This window comes from Pogoniulus pusillus, chromosome 8 (genome assembly GCF_015220805.1).
Source record: "Pogoniulus pusillus isolate bPogPus1 chromosome 8, bPogPus1.pri, whole genome shotgun sequence".
Lineage (NCBI taxonomy): Eukaryota > Metazoa > Chordata > Aves > Piciformes > Lybiidae > Pogoniulus > Pogoniulus pusillus.
The window spans coordinates 17670354-17691057 of NC_087271.1; the positions used below are offsets into that span (position 1 = coordinate 17670354).

Sequence of the window (20704 nt, forward strand, 5' to 3'; positions counted from 1 at the left end):
GCCCCATCCTCTTTAAGAGGGCATGGAGTCAGTCATCAGCAAGTTTGCAGATGACACCAAGCTGGGGGCACATGTGGCTGGGTTGGAGGGCAGAAGGGCTCTGCAGCGGGACCTTGACCGCCTGGACAGATGGGCAGAGTCCAATGGGATGGGGTTCAATAGCTCCAAGTGCAGGGTGCTGCACTTTGGCCACAACAACCCCATGCAGAGATACAGGCTGGGGTCGGAGTGGCTGGAGAGCAGCCAGACAGAGAGGGATCTGAGGGTGCTGATTGATACCCGCCTGAACATGAGCCAGCAGTGTGCCCAGGTGGCCAAGAGAGCCAGTGGCATCCTGGCCTGCATCAGGAATGGTGTGGCCAGCAGGAGCAGGGAGGTCATTCTGCCCCTGTACTCTGCACTGGTTAGACCACACCTTGAGTCCTGTGTTCAGTTCTGGGCCCCCCAGTTTAGGAGAGACATTGAGATGCTTGAGCGTGTCCAGAGAAGGGCGACGAGGCTGGTGAGAGGCCTCGAGCACAGCCCTATGAGGAGAGGCTGAGGGAGCTGGGATTGTTTAGCCTGGAGAAGAGGAGGCTCAGGGGTGACCTTATTGCTGTCTACAACTACCTGAGGGGTGGTTGTGGCCAGGAGGAGGTTGCTCTCTTCTCTCAGGTGGCCAGCGCCAGAACGAGAGGACACAGCCTCAGGCTGTGCCAGGGGAAATTTAGGCTGGAGGTGAGGAGAAAGTTCTTCCCTGAGAGAGTCATTGGACACTGGAATGGGCTGCCCGGGGAGGTGGTGGAGTCGCCGTGCCTGGAGCTGTTCAAGGCAGGATTGGACGTGGCACTTGGTGCCATGGTCTAGCCTTGATCTCTGTGGTAAAGGGTTGGACTTGATGATCTGTGAGGTCTCTTCCAACCCTGATAATACTGTGAACCCCCTGCATTCATACAGGTGATGGGTGACTTGCTGGAAAGCAGCTTTATTGAGAAAGGCTTGGGATTGCTGGTGGACAACAAGTTCCCTGTGAGCCAGCAATGTGACCTTGTGGCTGAGAAGACCAATGGTCTCTGGGGGTGCATGAAGAAAATGTAGGCAGAAGGGAAGTTCTCCTCCCCCTCTACTCTGCCCTAGAAATCCTACATCTGAAGTACTGAGTCCAGTTGTGAGTCCCCAGTTCAAGTGAGATGGGGAGCTACTGGAGAGAGTCCAGTGGAGGCTCCAACGGTGCTGAGGGGCTTGAAGCGTGTCTGTGAGGAGGAAAGGCTGAGAGCCCTGGGGCTGTTGAGCCTGCAGAAGAGCAGCCTGAGAGGGGATTTGAGCAATGCTCAGCAAGAGATGAAGAACCTATGGGGAGCAAGAGAATGGGGGCAGACTCTTCTCAGTGGTGCCCAGAGACAGGACAAGAAGCAAGAGGTGGAAACTGGAGCCCAGGAGATTCTACCTTGGCAGGAGGAGAAAATCCTTTGGTATGAGGATGCTGGAGCCCTGGAACAGGCTGCCTAGAGAGGTTGTGGAGACTCCTGGGAAGCTTCCAAACCCAGCTGGCCAATGTGATGCTGGGCATGCTGCTATGGGTGCCCTGCTTTAGCAGAGTGGGTTGGACTGGATGATCTCCTGAGGTCTCTTCCCACCCTCCCCACGCAGAGATTCTGGGGTTCTGTAATTGGGTGTCCAGATTATCCCACAGAAGGAATCTGCTGCTTGGAAAGGCATCATGCATTTGGTGGCAGTAGGTGGTTGATCCCAATGCTGTACTAGAAAGATTTGCTGGCTCTGATGTCACGCTAGGGTAATGTTTCTGGGTGGTCTGCACACTGCAGAAGGGCCATGTGGCCTAGATTATCCGTATCAGATGGCTTATGAAAGCCAGAAGTGTTTTTAGGAAACCAAGAAACTGGATTAAAACTTCTTTGAAGTCTCAACTACGGATTCTCCACTTGGGAAAAGCTGCTGCTTGTTCCCCAGCCACAGATGCACCTCTTCACCCTACACAGGTATAAATAACTGTCCAAACACTGGAGGTAGTGTGATGAATTCAGAGCTGTCAGAGGAGAAAAATGAGGCCCTGGTGAAGCATAATTACTGTGGTTAAAAGCTCAACAGTGAAGTGCACAGAAGAATAATTGAGCACTTCTGTTTCATTAATAACCCAGTCTTCTAGCCTTAATGAATCACAAGCAATAGAACTGGAAGTTTATGAGTAAGAGTGGTAGATCGAAGGGGATCGGCTCAAGCAAAGGCAAACAGATGTAAGCAAATTAAATCCCCACTTGCTCATTCCTGGTTTTGTCATTCATTAACATTTTCTTCGTGACTGACACCAAAAGACAATTAATTGGGGATTTGTATCAAGTGGCATTTTTTTTCTGGCAAATCACTGAATTATGGGAGGAGGGGTTGGGCTTTAGCTTATTTTGTTTTTAATCCCAAACTGTAAATAGTGACTTTCAGTTTGTTGAGAAAGTGAAAACCTACAGCTGTTGGCCTTCAGGCCTAACTGTTTAATAGGCTTGGCTTTCCTCATGCCACACAAGGAGTGGTTTACCTTCAGATGTTACACTGCTTACACTTCTGAGGTCTACAGTTAAAGAGTTCCTGTTGCACGTAACAGATAAAACCTCTTTGGCTTTGAATAGCTTATTAAAAATTGGATGGTGATTGCCCAAAATAACTTGGTTTCCTTTCCTCCTGTAAGTGACTTCCATATCAGAGAACTCACAGTATGAAAATGTTGTAGTGTAAAGTGGTGATATGGTTGAAGTGGAAGATGGTGGGCTTTGTTAGGGGAAAATCTAGATGAGCTGTTTTCAAGGAAGCCAGCATGTGTTCAGCATCCTGCCAGACATCTGGTTTCTGTGGTGTAGAGAACATGAAACTGGACTCCAAGGAGAGAGAATGGCAACATAGACTCAAAGAGCTGTGTCAGTTGGAAAGACCTTCACAATTGCTTAACATCACCATGGCTGTTAAACCTTGTCACAAAGTGCCATGTCCACAGGTTTCCTGAACACCTCCAGGCATGGTGACTCCATCACTTCCCAGGGTAGCCTGTTCCAATGTCTGACCACTCTTGCAGGAAAGAAATTGTTCCTCATGTCCAACCTAAATCTCCCCTGGCACAATTTCAGGCCATTTCCTCTTGTCCTGTCACCAGGTAGTAGGGAAAAGAGACTGGCCCCCACCTTACTGCAACCTCCTAGGCATGGGCTATTTACCTTCCACTACCTGGAGGGGTTCAAGAAAAGCCTGGATGAGGCACTTGGTGCCAGTCTAGTTGACTGGCTAGGGCTGGGTGCTAGGTTGGACTGGATGATCTTGGAGGTCTCTTCCAACCTGCTTAATTCTATTCTACCTGAAGCAGCCTACAAGAAAGCTGTGAAAAGACTTTTTACAAGGGCTTCTTGTAATAGGACAAAAGGGAATGGATTGTAGCTTGAAGAGGGAGAGTTTTGGGCTGGAGATTAGGGAGAAATTCTTTCCAGTGGGGGGGTGGTGAGACACTGGAACAGGTTGCCCAGGGATGTTCTGAATTCTGGCTCCCTGGAGGTGTTCAAGACCAGGTTGGATGAGGCCTTGAGCATCCTGGTCCTTGGGAAGGTGTCTTTGCCCATGTCAGGGATGTTGGAACTGGATGATTTTCAGGTATCTTCCAACCCAAACCATTCTGTGAATCTTAGAGGTCTTTTCTAACTGAAGTAGTTCTGTGATTCTTTTTAATGTCTAGCTGTGCCTCAGCCTGGAAGGACAGGCTTGCTGCGGAACTGTTTGTTGTGATGAAAGTCATGGACTGCCCCAAGCCTCTTTGGCTTTACAGCACCTGTGCCTGTGAGACTGATGAACACATCAGATCTCTGACACCAAATCAGGAGACAGTGTCTCCCCTATGGTGCAAGGATGCTTTTGGCTGCTGTCCCACTGCCTCGCCATGTCACACATCATGGTTAATGCCCACTGTCAAAGCTGACAGCTTTAACAGTGACACTGGGCCAGTGCCAGACTGCTGCAATAACAGCACAGCAGTCTGAGAGAAACCAAGTGTGGTTCTCTTGAGCATTCTTGACTATTCTTAGCAGAAACAAGGTTGTGATGTGTCAGCCCCAGGTACTGCTCTGCCTGCTCAGGTTCTGTAGAAACTGTAAGAGAAATAATTGTTCTCCTCTTGACCTGTGAGATACAGGGTGGTAAGACCTGCCTGGTATGTTGGTGTGCTGTGCTTTGTGTTGGGTTGGATTTTGGTTGGTCGGTTTTGGACTGGGTAAAGAGCTTTGAAATCTTCTGAGAGGAGAGGAAGAAAAACAATCAAGTTGCCCAAAGAAGGGCAATCAAGCTGGTGAAAGCTCTAGACCAAAATTCTTATGAAAAGCAACTGACCAGAGGTGTTCAGCCTGGAGAAAAAGGAGACTGAGGGGAGGCCTTTTGCTCTCTACAGTTGCCTGAAATGAAGTTGGAGCCAGTTGGTGAGGGGAGGGGTGTTCTCTTCTTGCAAGAATAAGTGATGAACAAGAGGAAATGGCCTCAAGTTATGCTGGGGAGGTTTAGTTTGGACGGGAGGAACAATTTCTTTCCCAACAGGGTTGTCAAGGCCAAGAATAAGCTGCCTAGGGCAGTGGTGGAATCCCCATCACTGGAGATGTGGTGCTGAGGGAGGACATGGTTTAGTGATGACCTGGCAGTGGTGGGTTAATGATTGGACTTGGTGAACTTCAAGGTTTTATCCAGCCAAAACGATGCTGTGATTCTAGATTTTGCCATTGAGTGTGGCATCTTCTTGGATATGAAAACTATAAAGGCTCTCAAAGTGGGGGATTTCCTCTCACTTAGTTGTAGCCTTATGACAAAGGGTGAGGTGTGCCATGGTGAACGTTTCCAGAACGACTTCTCGGACATTCTTTAGGCTTTGTCGTGCGCCACATTTGACTTGTTCCTTGGAGTTAAGTCTTGGGGAGCCTTGCCAAAGTTACTGGCCAAGTGGAAAACCTCTAATAGGTGTTGGTCTCTTTGAAGAAATGCCCACTGGAAAGTAGCTTTCTGCACCCTGACTGAACGCTCAGGAGTGTATTTTCACTGTCACCCAGACAAGGAGGAATGATTTGAATCTACTAAAGCAGAGGTGATGGAACAAGCTGGTGGTGATTCTATGAGCCTCTCTCAAGCCACGTTCCTTACTGCCATCTGTGCCCTTCTGTGTATGTAAAGAAGCAGTGGTTTTTTTTCAAAAGCCAAGCAGGTTAGAATCATAGAATGCTTTAGAATGGAGGGTCCAAGCCCTGTGCAGTCCTCAGGGACATCTACAACCAGAGCATGTTGTTTAGAGCTCCAAGCAAACTGACATGCAGTGATTCCAAGGATGGGGCCTCACCCACAGTTCTGGGCAGCCTGGACCAGAGATTTGTCACCCTCACAGTGAACAATTTTTTTTTTCTCTCCAGTCTGTACCTCCATCTTTTAGTTCAAACCATCACCCCTGGTCTTGTCACAACAGTCCCTGCTCAGAAGTCTATTCTCAGCTTTCTTCTAGGCTCTCTTTAAGAGCTGGAAAGGCACCAGAAGGTCTCCCTGGAGCCTTATTTTCTCCATGCTGGATGACCTCAACTCTCTCAGCCTGTCCTCATAGCAGAGGGGCTCCAGCCTTTGCATAATTTTTTGTGGAATAAGTATATTTAAAACAGGAATGGGAATAAAAATACGTGAAAAGTAGAAATCTCTGGATGCACAGTAAGGATGTGATACAGCAGGAGAAGTGCTTGGTGGATGCTGGAGTTGAAGTACTTGTGTTCCAAGTTCTTTTTTTAAAGTAAAAATACAGACTAAACTCTTCAATGTGTGAAAAGTGGTTTTGGAGGAGCCTGTCAGCGTTAAATCCCTGGTTGTGAGTGTCTTATGGCATCAGTGCCTATCAACCTCATTGATACGTATTTCATCTACAGGCTTGAAAACATTAAAAATACTTTTGGCTTTCAAGATGCAGCCAGAAGTAAAACCCAACCTTGGAGCTGTGCTTTCCCTCAGTGCTCTGTGAGAACGGAAGACTTTGGAGCTGTGGAGCTTTGAGGGGGAACGAAGATTTTAAAAGGGAGAAAAAAAATAAGGGGAAGCTCAGGGGAACAATGCAAATGAGGCAAATGTCTCTGGGAAAATTAGGGAAGCTCACTGATGTTGTGATGAAAGGTTGTCACTGGAGATGGTGACAATTGAAGTGTATTACCCATGGGTGCTGCTGTAATAGAAACAGGTGTTACCGTCCAACCTGTCTGCAAACTGAAATGCTTTGGCTGCAAGCCAGCTGCCAACAAAACAAAAAAGGTCTGAAAAATAGAGCTAATGGCTGCATTGTTTGGAGGAGAGACTCATGGCTGCTTATTCCATTCCCGAAAACTAAGGGGAAAATACAGAAGTCTGAAAAAAAGAGATGAGAGCAATGCCCAGGGAGGCTTCTTTTCCTTCCGTCTTTGTTTTTAAAATGAGCTGAAGAACACTTTGAGTCTTGACCCCAGGATAACTGTGGTTGATGTCCCGAAGTGTCCAGATTTATTTTCCTTTCCATTAAGATAGGTGCATTTGAATGTTTCTGTGAGAGCAGGAAATGTCTGTTACACTTGGTGCCTACCCAAGGGTATTCCCAAGCGTGGGATGTTAGCTCCCTGCTCCTTTTATGTTCCTGATTCAGGGCCCAATTTTCCATTTTTACCTAAAAGTTGTTTCAAACAATTGCATTTGAATGGTTTTGTGGTTCAGTGCTCTGCCCTTTTATTAAATTATTAAAACCTTGGAGATTCCGTAGCCACTGTGGTGTAGTTCTTCCATCCTGTGCCACAAACTGCCCTGCTTGGGGGAGGCTAAATAAAGCAGGGAATAGATTGGAAAAAGCCCATCTTTTAGTTAAAGGGTTTAGGGTTTTATATAGGAAAATGAGAAGCTGATTTCAGCCAGCAGCTTTTCTTCTGGCAGCTGAGAGCGTCACTTTGCAAACTGAATAATGTTTCTGAGCTAATGATGTGAGTGTGCACGCATGCATGGGCATGCCAGGCACCCATGAGGAGCTAGGCAGCCTGAATTATGGAGGGTTTTTTTGCTGTTGTTTTAATCACTGAGAGCTGGCAATTGCCTCTTCACTGCCATGGATTTTTTTTTGTGCTCCACTGAAGCCCAACTATGGAAGAAAAATTCAGTTAGTTTTGTTAGGCTTTCATCTGGATGGATGATCCTTCTTGGCTTGCTGAATTAGAACCGTTTGGGTTTAGTGGTTTCCCAGCTGATGGGTGCGTTACCCTTTGGTCCCTTGCATGGTTTGTTCAGTTTAATCCATTTTCAATGGAAAATTGGGTTTGGATCAGCTTGCCATGGGTGACTTTTTTTGAGTGAGCTGTTTCTAAAGTGGATTTGATTGTTGGATGTATTCATGAAATCATAGAATGCGTTGGGTTGGAAAAGACCTTTACAGGTCATTTAGTGCAACCCCTCTGCAGTAAGCAGGGGCATCCCCAGCTAGAGAAGGTTGCTCAGAGCTCCATCAAGCCTGACCTTGAGTGTCTTTAGGGACAGGGCTTCCACCACATCCCTGGGCAACCTGTTCCTGTGTTCTACCATGCTTTTAGCAAATAATTTCTTCGTAATGTCCAATCTACATCTACCCTGCTCTAGTTTCAGACCATTGCTCCTTGTCCTAGTGCTTCATACCTTTGTAAAAAGTCCCTCCCCAGCTTTCCTGTTGGCCCCCTTCAAGTACTGAAAGGACACTGTAAGGTCTCCCCAGAGCCTTCTGTTGCTATCCAAGAGCAGTATTTTTAGGGTTCTCCACATTAGACAAATTTAATTCTTCCAATTTAGGTGTATGTGGATGTCTTCCTACTCTAGAAGGCTCCAGGTTCCTTGTTGCTGATGTGCTTTTGACTTTTTGCCCTGACTGAGGGCTGATTGGACACGGCCTTGAGCCAACCTGGTCTAGTGAAAGATGCCCCTGCCCATGGTGGGAAGGTTGGAACTAGATGATCTTTAAGGTCCCTTCCAACCCAACCCATTCTGTGTTTCTATGACTGAAGTGTTGGATCTCATTTAATAAAAGTAATGACATTTATTAACATGGTGTAATTCCCCTGCTTCCCTGAGGGACATGGTGGGGTTGTGGTGTGGACTAGATGACCTCTATAGGTCACTTCCAACCCAGTGCATTCAATGATTCTATGACTTTGAGCCTCTAAGAGGTTTTTAAATAGGAGATGCTGTTTAGGTACTAAGCATTTCGTTTTTGTCAGCTTCTGAGGTATCTTCTGAAAACAAGATTTGTCAGATCTTCAAACTCCTCACAGCAAGGCAGAATTCAAAGGCTGTGAGGTGCTTTTGTGGTTCAACCTGGAAGGTGAAAACTCATCATCACCAAGACCTCCTCTGGTACAGCATTGGTGTATGGTTCCAAACCAGAGTCCTTCTGCTCTGTTGCTCCCAGTTAGTTTTGTTACTACTAAAGCTGGTCTTGTGGTCCTTTCCTTTCAGCAAACTTCATGCTCTGTCCCCTTTTGTGATTCCAGGTAGGGAAACCAAGGAAGAAGTGTGTAGACTCAGTTGTCTGGTTTACAGTAGTGCTTAAGCACAGGTATTTAATTTGCTCAAACAGAGGGAGGAGCTTGATAACCAGGAAGCTTAAATGCTTTGCTATAGGAAGTTTGATTTCTGTGTGTTTGAGACCCTCCAAAAGAATACACTTCTTGAGAATGTGGAGCACAGTCAGACAAAAAGAAGTTCACCAGAAAAACAAAAAAGGAACTAACTACCCAGCAGCTCATTATCAAACAACTGGGAGCAATTTAGTAGTGTTGGATGCCTACCATGGAGGAAGACCATTAGTAGTCCTCCACTGCCTTGGCAATAAATCATTCTGCACAACTAATTAGGTATAATTCTGCAAGTCATTTGAGCAAGGTCCTATTAAAACCTGTGCTCCTAGGAGACCTGTGATTGAGCTGCAGCATTTGCTGGGAACAATGGAGGCAAAGGCACCGCCGTTATCAGTGTGGGCCCCGTTATTCGCATAACCAAGTAAATCACGATGAAATGTCCTGTTATAGTAGTTAGGAAGGACATTTGTCAGTCCAGGGGAACTGGAACAAGTGAATGCGTTTCTCAGCACTGTTAAATCATCCTTGTAGGGTTCGGAGTGTGCAGGGAGCAGGAGGGATGAGTGTTACGAATTAACTAACTCACTTCAGCTCTCAGAAAAAGTTTGAGGGACTACAAAACGCAACGTTTTGGAGCATCCAACACTGCAGTGTGTTGCTTAGTGATGATTCCTTCGTTTAGGATGTGTCTGGCAGGTGATTAAGTGTAAGAGAAAAGATGGTGTGCAAGGGATGCTGAATATGCCAGAGCAAATCTTTTCTCTTTCATTAATTTCTCACCTTGAACGAAAGACCAGGAGCAAAAGTCTCTGCAAATGTTTCTTATAAAATCTGATGTTTCCTAGTAACTGTGTTTACTGCCAGGTTTGCTCAGACAACAAAGATTTTTCCCTTTCCAGTTTTGCCCTGCAAAGTTATTAGTCAAACTCCTCGTGGAGTTCCTAATGTGAACTAGACACAAGCAAGCTCTTCCCTGCCAGCACAGGAGCTTCACTAGGTCAGTGCTGTGCCCTAGCAGGTACTGTCTACCCCTTGTTAGCACCATGTGTATCCAGAAATGCTCTGGATCTGCCTGACACGGAGAGAGCAGGGACTCTGCCTGCAGAAGGTGTTGGCACAACCATGCCTTGAAAAAAATGTGTGGCTGTGGCACTTCAGCACATGGTTTAATTAAGGGCCCTTGTGTTGTTAGGGTCGCAGTTGGACTCGATGATCTTCAAGCTCTTTTTCCAGCAGAACAATTCTATTATTCAAATCCCATATCACCAAGTCCTGGTGCAGAGCTCAGAAGAATTTAGTTGCAAAAGTTGTGTTGACTTCTCATTGTTCCTATTAACTGCTATTTTAATAAACATTTAAACAGAAGGGCTGAAGTCCCCAGTTTGCTATTTCTAAAGCTAGGCACTCTTAATTTATTTCAAGTCCTGAGAATTGCAGGGGAGGGACGACAGCCTGTTTGTTCTCACTTTCTGAAAGGAGAGAAATACGATCAGCTGCTCTTACAAGTAATAGTGGAACCTCTAAACCTTGTCTTGATTTATGAGTGGCTGCCTTCAGCAGAGGGACTTCTGGCAACAAAAGCGTTGTGGAAGAATTTCACCTGTGGCTGTTATTTTCCTTCTGTTACAATGTCAGTTACAGGTTTTTCATTTTGTGGTTGAGGTCTGTAGCTTATGAGTAGCCACAGTGAGCTGCTAGACTGATGAAGAAAATCACCTGGAAGATGCTCAGCTAAGAGCCTGTAATGCCCCTCAGGAAAGCAGCAGGGGATCCAAAGAACCAAGCACAAACTGGGATGATTTCTTTTGCAAATTACAATAAGAAAGGAGTTGTGAAATACTTCTGCAGAGATCCACCTCCCTGAGAAAGCTCTTGATGAACATGGCAGCATTTGGAGTTGCCATGAGCTTGGCCCTTACAAGATTCAGTGCAACAGTGCTGGCTCTTTGCTCCTGAAGCAGTGCGAGGTTTCTGTACATGAGGCCTGCTCTAATACTGTTATTTGGGCTTTCCTGAAGGGTCCATTTAGAGAGCTGCTTTAAATTGACTTGTGGCTTGTTTATTCTCCATCCTGTCCTTGTCAGATCTTCCAAGAGCATCGCATTGGAGAGCATCAGTTAGAAGCCAGTACCTGAAGGAGGCCTATGAGAAGGCTGAGGAGGGACTTTTTACAAGGGCTTGTAGTGGTAGGATGAGAAGCAATGGATTGAAGCTGAAAGGGAGAAGATTTAGACTGGAGATTAGGAAGAAATTCTTGGCAGGGTGATGAAACACTGGAACAGTTAGCTCAAAGAGGTTGTGGATGTCCCCTCCCTGGAGGTGTTCAAGGCCAGGCTGAATGAGGCCTTGAGCAGCCTGATCTAGTGGGTGTCCCTGCCCATGGCAAGGAGGGGTGGAACTGGATGATCTCTAAGGTCTCTTCCATCCCAAACCATTCTATAGGTAGAGTCACATCCAGGTGTCAAATCTTAATGAAAGAGAAATTCAATATAATGGAAATATTCCATTCCTGCATCAGAAATGGTGTGGTCAGCAGGAGCAGGGAGGTCATTCTGCTCCTGTACTCTGCACTGGTTAGACCACACCTTGAGTACTGTGTTCAGTTCTGGGCCCCCCAGTTTAGAAGGGACATTGAGATGCTTGAGCGTGTCCAGAGAAGGGCGACGAGGCTGGGGAGAGGCCTTGAGCACAGCCCTACGAGGAGAGGCTGAGGGAGCTGGGATTGTTTAGCCTGGAGAAGAGGAGGCTCAGGGGTGACCTTATTGCTGTCTACAACTACCTGAGGGGTGGTTGTGGCCAGGAGGAGGTTGCTCTCTTCTCTCAGGTGGCCAGCGCCAGAACGAGAGGACACAGCCTCAGGCTGTGCCAGGGGAGATTTAGGCTGGAGGTGAGGAGAAAGTTTTTCACTGAGAGAGTGATTGGACACTGGAATGGGCTGCCCAGGGAGGTGGTGGAGTCGCCGTCCCTGGGGCAGTTCAAGGCAAGGTTGGACGTGGCACTTGGTGCCATGGTCTACCCTTGAGCTCTGTGGTGGAGGGTTGGACTTGATGATCTGTGAGGTCTCTTCCAACCCTGATAATACTGTGATACTGTGAAATTTCACTTCTCATTCATGCAAGGCTTGCTGTTCAAGCACCCACTGCTAGGTGACAAAAGTATTTTGGCTTTTTGTACAGACTGTTTTCTATGGCAGATGTTATTAATTACTTGATTTCAGAGTGCCACTGAAGTGGCATGAGCAAAGCCGACAGTTATGGTGTTTAACCCAGGCGGTTTCTCCTTTCCATTTAAATTGGCTGCTAAGCTAAGTACCAGAGAGAAACTAACTGGCTTAATCTCTATTGTTATCATTTTTCAGCTGGCAAAAAAAATCCGTGAGAAGTTTAACCGCTACTTGGATGTTGTGAATCGTAACAAGCAAGTTGTGGAAGCATCGTACACTGCTCATCTCACGTCACCCTTGACTGCCATCCAAGACTGCTGTACAATTCCGCCCTCTATGATGGAGTAAGTAATGCATTCTGAAATCTCTTCTGCTGTCATGTAATATGCGAAGAAAAAAAGATGATTTCTTTGCAAAGTAGCCCGTGTTTTCTGCCGTTCTGGAGAGCTCTGAAAAAGGAGGAAGGCAGCGTTCCAGAAGCCCTCCTTATCTTGTCCTCTTGCTTTTACATTTCTACTAAGTACACACTCTAAACAAGAACTGGGACTCAGCTGTGATGGTAAAATGAAACAAAAAGGAAAAAAAAAACTTTGTTCAATCCTTAAGTCTTTCACACAAACTGAGTCTATTTATATCCAGGATCTTTTTGTTTGATTTTTTTATTTGTTTGTTTTTTTCTGCACTGAGACACTACTTATTCTGAACAACTCTTCTGAAGCTGGTCATGGGAAATTTTTTCCTTTCCTTTTGAAATGCAGTAACCAAAATCACGAGTTGGTTAGTACATCCCATGCTAAAAAACGTTGCATTACAGTTTAACTGAGTTGACATGCTGCTGTTTGGTACATAGAAATTTACTGAAATGGAGTGCATTGCTTGGAAATGGAATTTGTTCATTTTCAGTGTGATTTGGTTTTAAATGTAGTCTAAATCCAGGCTTTTGATTGTCTTGGGTTTGTTATGCTGTGTATTTGCAGAACTACTTTGAGTTTCCTAACTGTGTGGTAGAAGATCTGATTTTCCCAATAAAAGCATTCAAATTTCTTTTAAATGCTCAACACTTTAAACACTTCTATATGGTCTGTATCAGCACGAGTGTGATCAACAAGAGCAGAGAAGCTGTTTTCAAGAGATAACTTTGGATTAGACTGCACATTGAAAATGTGGGTGTCTGTAGGGCTGTAGATTTTCCTTCAGTTTTGAAATATTTGTGTTACAACTGCTTGAGTCTATATCCTTTCTCTTGCTGCAGGGAGGTGCTTCACTCTGTACCCTCTACTTGAGTAAAAATTTAGTGCAGAACAGTGTCAGAAGCTCATTATCTTCAGGGTGGATTTTTAAACTGGATTTGAAGACCTGTCCCACAGTATTTAAGGATGTTTATCACATGGTGTTCAGCCTCTAAATGCACGGTGACGTTCGAACCTCTGAGGGCACTTCAGGCTGCTGGGTGATTGTTCTGTCAGCCTTCTACGTCACTATCTGGTTTATGGACACTGTTGGAAATGCAGCAGTTTTGGAGCAATTAGTTGGGAAAGGGATGATGAACTATTGTTTGGAGAAAGGATTCTTTCTGTAAAGTCTTTCTAATGGCTCGATATATTTAGTTTATGTTTGTTGTTAGTGTTAAATTTATCCATGTGTGGCCTTGTGTTTGGTTCTGTTTGACTTGAAAACCCAAGCACTGGCTTCAAAGGCAGTTTGCCATCTTGCTTGAGATAAACTCTGAGAGTACTAGACCTGGTAACTGTAAATAAATGATGCCAAAAAGGGCTAAGAAAGCACAAGGTGGAATATAAAATAGGATTGTAGAATCACACAATCTCTGAGTCAGACTGTCAGTCTAAGATCGCCATGGCCCTTAAACCATTTCCCACAGTGCCACGTCCACAGGTTTCTTGAACACCTCCGTGAATGGTGACTCCACCACCTCCCTTGGCAGCCTGTTCCAGTGCCTGACCACTCTTTCAGGAGAGATTTATTGCCTCATGTCCAACCTAAACCTCTCCTGGCACAGTTTCAGACCATTTCCTCTCCTTCTATCATCCGATACTGGGGAGAAGAGACCAAGCCCCACCTCACTGCAACCTCATTTTCAGAGTTGGAGGGTGCAATGACGAAAACCAAATTTGGCATCTCAGTTGCTCGTTTGGTCAAGTAGTGAGATGTGACAGGGAAAGTAATTTTACTGCCATTGCATGGTGTTGACTCCTGCAGTTGAAAGCCCAACTGAGTAAGGTTCCATGTGACTGTGATTCCAGTCTGTGGTGACAAGTTCTGAATTAAAATGAACAGCCTGACTCTGTTTTGTGTTGCTCTACTGCACCCAAAATGCACCAGCCCTAACTAATGTAGTAAGTGCTAGAAGTTGCATCCCTGTTCTCCCCTCCAACGTAGGTTTGTGCAGTGGAACTACCTTGTTTGGAAAGTGGTGAAAACAAATAAATTGGAATGTGCATGACCAATGTGATGAGGCAGCGCAGTTGGTGGCTGTTGAGTGGTTTTGGCAGGAGACTTTTCCATAGGCTGTAATTCAACAAATATTTTAATCCTATTCCTGTGCTGGTCTGATTTACTCAAGCGTTCAAATGTGTGCTCTGGAGTAAATGGAAAGCAATCACATGCTGAAGCATGTGGGCTGTGGAGGTTGGACTGCTATGTTTGTACCATTCTGGAATGGTTTGTGTTGGAAGGGGAATTTAAAGCTCATTTAGTGCAACCTCTGCACTGGGCAAGGATATCTGAGCAGATTGCTCAGAGCTCCAAACTGATCTGGAATGGTTCCAGGGATGGGGCTTCTACTACTTCTTAGAGCAACTTGTTTCAGCATCTCATCACCTTCAGTGTAATAAAAATGTCTGCTTCCTTTCTAGTCTAAATCTCCGTCTTGTAATTGAGAACCATTACCCCTTGTCCTGTCACAACAGGTTGTGCTAACAGGTCTTTCTCCAGGTTCTTTGTAAGCTCCCTTGAAGTACTGAAAGACCACAGAAGGTGTCCCTGAAGCCTTCTCTTCTTCAGGCTGTACAGTCCTAATGCTCAACCTAGTCTCACAGCAGAGGTCTTCCAGCCCTCCCATCATTGCTGTGGCCTCCTTTGGCACTACTCCAGCAGGTCTGTGTCTCCCGTGCTGAGGACTCCCGTGCTGAGGACACCCTAGCACTGTGAGTGGGGTTTCAGCAGTGTGGAGTAAATTTCAGCAACAGAGCAGGGACTATGTGATTTTCTGTTTTTACTGTTCCTTTCTTCAGACAGAGGTGTTTGCATTTCCAGTTGAACCTTTGCATTTGAGATTTGGGAATGGAAAAACCATGATGGTAATGAGGGAGACAGAGTTGCAACAAGACTTGAGTGAACATGGCTTTCAGACAAGCTCATAGGTAGATGGTACAAAGATCTGGTATCTGCCCTACCATTACCATCAAGGCTATACTTGTGTCTGTAGGGTCAGAGCCTGGAGACATGCTCCTTTTCCCAGGCTGTCTGCTACATGGAGGAAGCACCCCTTGCAGCAGAGAAAAGAGGTGCTGCTTCACCCAGGCAGTTCATATGAATAAAGTGCTCCAGGCTCTTAGCAAAGGAATAGGTAAACTGATGTGAGATAAGGAAAATGGATGTCAAGTGACATGCATCTTCTAATCCTTGAAAAAATCACTAATGGGAAATGAGGCTTTGTGTTTCTGCACGAATAAAGGCTGCTGAAGGAGCCATGGGAAGCAGATTTCATGCTGTCTCCAGACATTCCCTATGGTGATTGCACTGGGTGCCTGTTTACAAGACAATATTGTAATTAAAGTATCTTCCTTCTTAAGAGGATAAATACCTTTGTATACAGATGTCTCCATTTTGTCATGCCTGAGATGCTTCATTCTTGAGAAAGCCCTCAGTAGGTCTTCAGGAAGTCTGGGAACCTAAATGGCCTGATGGGGTGGAGATAGGGCTTATAACAATGTCAGCAAGAGGCTGGGGAAAAGAGTAAAGAGTGTTGATTTATTGAGAGTACTGAAGCAGCATCCCTGCACCTTCAGATGTGAAACTGAAGGCAAGGGAAGACCCTATTGCACTACAGCTCCCTGAAAGGAGTTTGGATTGAGGTGGGAGTCGTTCTCTTCTCCATAGTGTCAGGTGATAGGATGAGAGGAAATGGCCTGAAATTGTGCCAGGGGAGGCTTAGGTTGGATATTAGGAAAAAAATGTTTCCTGCAAAAGTGGGTCAGGAATTGGAACAGGCTGACCAGGGAGGTGATTGAGTCCCCATCCCTGGAGGCGTTCAAGAAATGAGTAGTTGTGGCACTCTGGAGCATGGTCTAGTGGTCATGGTCTTAGATTGACAATTGGACTTGATGATCTTAGAGGGCTTTTCTACCCTTAATGACTGTATGATTCTAAGTCCAACCATACACTTGTGCTGGTGGGAACATTAACCTTGCTCTTTGTTTCTGCCCTGAAGGATTGAAATTAATTTCATTGCTGGTTTGTGGGAAAGCTGTCTCCAAACTCTGTATGTTGAGAGTTGCTTTGCCATTCATTAATCCTCTGATTTCTGCTGCTGACAAACTTGTTTCAAGGCAGCTGGAGGAGTATTTTTGGTTTTTATTTACCTTTGCTGATAAAGCCTTAGGGAATATATTTATCTGAATTTGTGAAAGGAGATGGAATGGGGAAATATTTGTTGGTAAAACACAGTACTTGGCAGCATTGTCTTCCAAACCTTACCAGAGCTATTTGGCTAAGGGAGTTTACAAACCTATTTCTGAAAATCATTGACTCCCTGGCTGTGATACCACCCTCAGAAGTGGTCTGTTTTTTTCTTGATTTTCAAACAGTTGGTTAAATATTTGCTAATGTGGTTCAGTTTTATCATAGCTTTCTGTGTTTATCTTTCCTCTCCGAAGCAGTTAAGTGGGAGATAAGAGAATCCCATTCACTTCCTCCAGTTGCTGAATATCTGAAGAGCTGTGCTTCCAGAGGAGAATTGGGTGGGCCATGCTACATGAAGTTGCAGATGTATTTGCTGTTCTTGCAGGATATCAGACTACAGTAAAGCCATGTGGGTTTGTAGAGCATGTGGGGAGCCTTCAGAGTGTTAGTCTTGGTATGACCTTGGTTTGTCCATAAACTCTAGCTGGTATTTAGGAAATTGCTTTTACTTTGTAAGTGCAACCGAGCTTCTCATGGAGAAGTGGGGTTTGGAAGAGTTTGTTTTACTGGGTTGCAGCCTTCCTTCCAATAATACACTTTTACATCTGAGAGCAAGTATACTTTAACTTTTGCAAGCAGTAGTTGAAATAATTGGACCAACTTCTATGCATGTACCCAGTTTTGGGCTTCCCGATTCAAGAGAGACAGAGATCTGCTGGAGGGAGTCCATCTGAGAGCTGTGAGGATGATTAAGGGACTTGAACATCTCTGCTGTGTAATAAAGACTGAGAGATCTGCGGCTGTTTAGTCTGGAGAGGAGAAGGCTGAGAGGGGATCCTGTTAATGTCTATAAATTTCTGAGTAGTGGGTGTCAAGATGAAGGTAATGGTCTCTTCGTGGTGGTGCCTAGAAAAAGGACAGGGAGCAATGGATACAAGCTGGAATGCAGGAGGTTCCATCCCAACATGAGGAGAAACTTCTGGTGTGAGGGTGCTTGAGCCCTGGAACAGTCTGCCCAGAAAGGTTGTGTAATCTCCTCTGGAGAGATTCCAAACCCACCCAGATGTGTTTCTATGTGACCTGCCCTGGGTGATCCTGCTTTGGAGATCCCTTTCAGTCACTAACATGTTGTGATTCTATGAATGATCAGTAGTTGAGGTTCTTTTGGGTGGAGTTCATAAAACTGTCATTTTCCTTCATTCTGTTTCAATTCAAGTGTGTAAAATACGAGTTAAAAACTTTCACAGGATCACAGAATTAATCAGGTTGGAAAAGACCTTTGTGATCATCAAGTCCAACCTTTCCTCACAATCAGGAAAGCCTGCCTGGTTATGAGGGGAGGTTTGGGCTGCATGTTAGGAAGAAGTTCTTCACCAAAAGGGTTATCAAACACTGGAGTGGTCTGCTTAGGGCAGCGGTGGTATAACCATCCCTGGAGGTACATAGATGGTGTGTGGACCTGATGCTTGGGAGCATGGTGCAGTGGGTTGAAGGTTGGATGAGATGATTTGGAAGGTCTTTGGGAATCAAGGCTGTACTGTGTTTCAGAGGTAATGCCGAATTCGCAGTGAACTTACGCAATGTCCTTCACATACTAAAATCAACTTGAAGTTTGGATGAACAGAAAGGGAGGGAAAGAAATTTATCTTTTAAACAATGAGACCCCTTCAGCTGCCCAAGTGTCATTTTAATCCACAGCTCCCTCCTTTTTCCCCTAAACTGAAACTGTACACTGTAAATTCCGCCTGAATGCAATCTGATTGGAGCTCACTTGAGCCCTGGTTTCATGCAAGATTCAAAGCTGCTGCAAATTTATTTTATCTTCTACACTTGCTGATCTCCTGCTTGTAAATCCTGTTGAAGGAGAATAAAAATGAGTGTGGCCTGATGGGAATTGAGTGTCTGAAGTTCAAAGCAGTTTGCACATCAGAGTGAATGTCAATCAAATGAACATCTTGCAAGCTAGGCAGGGAGTGCACTTTTCCATGGGGAGGAGATCAAAGTGGGAGTCGCAGCTCTGTTTGCTCCCTCGGGTTGCAGCTTCGATCGGGCCTTCATTAAAGGGAATCCAGAAGGAAGGGCTTTCTATAGAGAGAGGAAAGGAAGGGGGGATGGGGCCAGTGGACCTGTCTTGAAGCTGAATTTCAGCCAATGCCTTTTAGAAATATGCAGTGATTTGGGTTGGGAGGGACCTTGAAGGTCATGTAGTTCCAACCAGAGATGCTTTCCACTAGGTCGGGTTGCTCAAAGCCCTGCCCAACCTGGCTTCGAATACTTCCAAGGATGGAGAATCTACCAAATCTCTGAGCAACTTGTTCCAGTGCCTCACTACTCTCACAGTGAGGAATTTCTTTTTAATATCAAATATAAATCTCCTCTCTTTCAGTTTAAAGCTGTCAACTCTGGGCCTATCACTACAGGCCCTTATAAAAAGTTGCTCTCCAGCTTCCTTCTAGGCTCCCATGAGTCTGGAAGCTCCAAAGGCTTTTGCCTTTGCTTCTCCAGGCTGAACAGCCCCAGTTCTCAGCTTGCCCTCACAGCAGAGGGCTTCCAGCCCTCCCGTCATTGTTGTTGCTGCCTCTGGCCCCTCTCCCAGTAGGTCCATGTCTCTGCTGTGCTGAGGACTCCAAAGCTGACCCCAACACTGCAGGTGGGATCACTGCAGAGGAGCAGAATTCTCTTCCTCCACCTGCTCCCCACACCACGGGGGATCAGCCCAGGACACAGATGCCTCTGGGCTGTGAGTGCATGTTGCTGGGCCAGGTTGAGCAGCTCATCAGCCAACATAATTCCTTCTCTGCAGGGCTGCTCTCCATCCACTCATTGCCCAGCCTGAGTTTGTGCTTGGATTCTGCTTTTAAGTACATACCCAAACTAATGCTGTGATTTTTCTAGGAATGATTTTGGAGGTCTTCTTAAGTGTCGGCTGTGGTCTTACCACCTGGAAAAATTTGGACGAGATCTCACAGGAGATCTCTGTCAGTCATTACAGTTTTTGCCTGCCTCATACTTCTGCTGCTAGCAGATGGTGAAAATTAAGACTTCGTTGTGCAGAGGAAGGGTGGTGACCAATCCTTGCCTGCACACCTTAAAATATTAAGGTTTTGAGGGCTCTAGCTTCCTCCAAAGCAAGTAATGGGAAGATTTTTAGAGCTTGGATCTTGTGTGGAAAGCATGCAATATATAAATAGAAAAGTTAAAACCAGGAGTTAAAGCCAGGAATATGAGCATTTACTGGAAATGCTGCATGGCTGTGCTGAGACTTTAGTTGTAATTGTGTCTCTAATGGCAAGTAGGTTAATAGCACATTCTTAATTTAAACAACGTGGGTCACTGAAAAGAAGCATGTGAAAACCTCTCCAGTATAATTGAAATGATTCATAGATATTGCAGTCTGTGTTTGCCGTGTTCCTGCCTTTGCCCAGTGTCTGGTTTTGGTTTTCTGAAGATGTGCATTTGAGATGGGCAGAGGTCTCTTCCCAAGGGCCTTCTATCATGGAACCAGTCACACTTTCAAAACGCCCTTTTGCAAGGTGCAAAAAGTCAATTTTACAGCAAACCGAACCCAAAAAAGAGATTTCACAGAGTCACTTTGGTGTGAAAACACCTTTCCAACCATTAACCCAGCACTGCCAAGTCATTTGGAAGTAGATCCCTTGTATAGCTCACTCTGGAGCAGTCCCTGTATGGGTCTGGCTGAGGACTGTTGTTTAATTTATGGGATTTGAAACAGTTCTGCATGTTTTATTCATGTAATTTTCCTATTAAATAGATTCTCTTTTTGCTCTTTGTGCACTGTAGCAAGAGAAAGGAGAGATGGGCTTGGCTGCAGAAATTTGTTGTTTTCCTTTTCCACCTCTGCTGCAGACATTTCAGGTGTCTATGTTCTCATTTTCCTAATGGATAACACAATGCAGTGAGAGAAGCTGAGACACTTGATTGAGTTTTGCCTTAAAGTGCTTCATCATGCTCCAATGAGAAGTGCAAGGTCAACAGGGTGTTTAATAGCTAAAGCGCTGATCCCTTTGGCCTGTGGCAATGGGTTTGGGGCTGCAAGGAGTCTGTGACAGGGGGATAACTTTATTTTTGCCTTCCTAGAAGAAATTACAGAGCTGGACCTTGTGTTTATCTGCTTGGACCTCCATGTTGGTATCTTAAAATGACTGAGAGACCTGGGATTCAGTTTGGCAGTTTTGTGTGTACGATGAAGTGATGCAGCAATACACCTGATATTTTGAATCAAAATATAGGAAATTATGAAATTTCTCAACTCCAAGAGGGACATAGAGATATTAGAACAGGT

The 20704-nt window shown here is 45.3% G+C and overlaps 1 protein-coding gene across 2 annotated transcripts in view; it reads left to right on the forward strand.

The window, feature by feature from the left end:
* CACHD1 (cache domain containing 1) overlaps window positions 1–20704 on the forward strand; it is a 145226-nt gene that overhangs the window by 42363 nt on the left and 82159 nt on the right. For both annotated transcript variants that reach the window (XM_064147405.1, XM_064147406.1), the window contains exon 3: window positions 11956–12104. In XM_064147405.1, the coding sequence (XP_064003475.1) occupies window positions 11956–12104 (149 nt within the window). The remainder of the gene's footprint in view (window positions 1–11955; window positions 12105–20704) is intronic.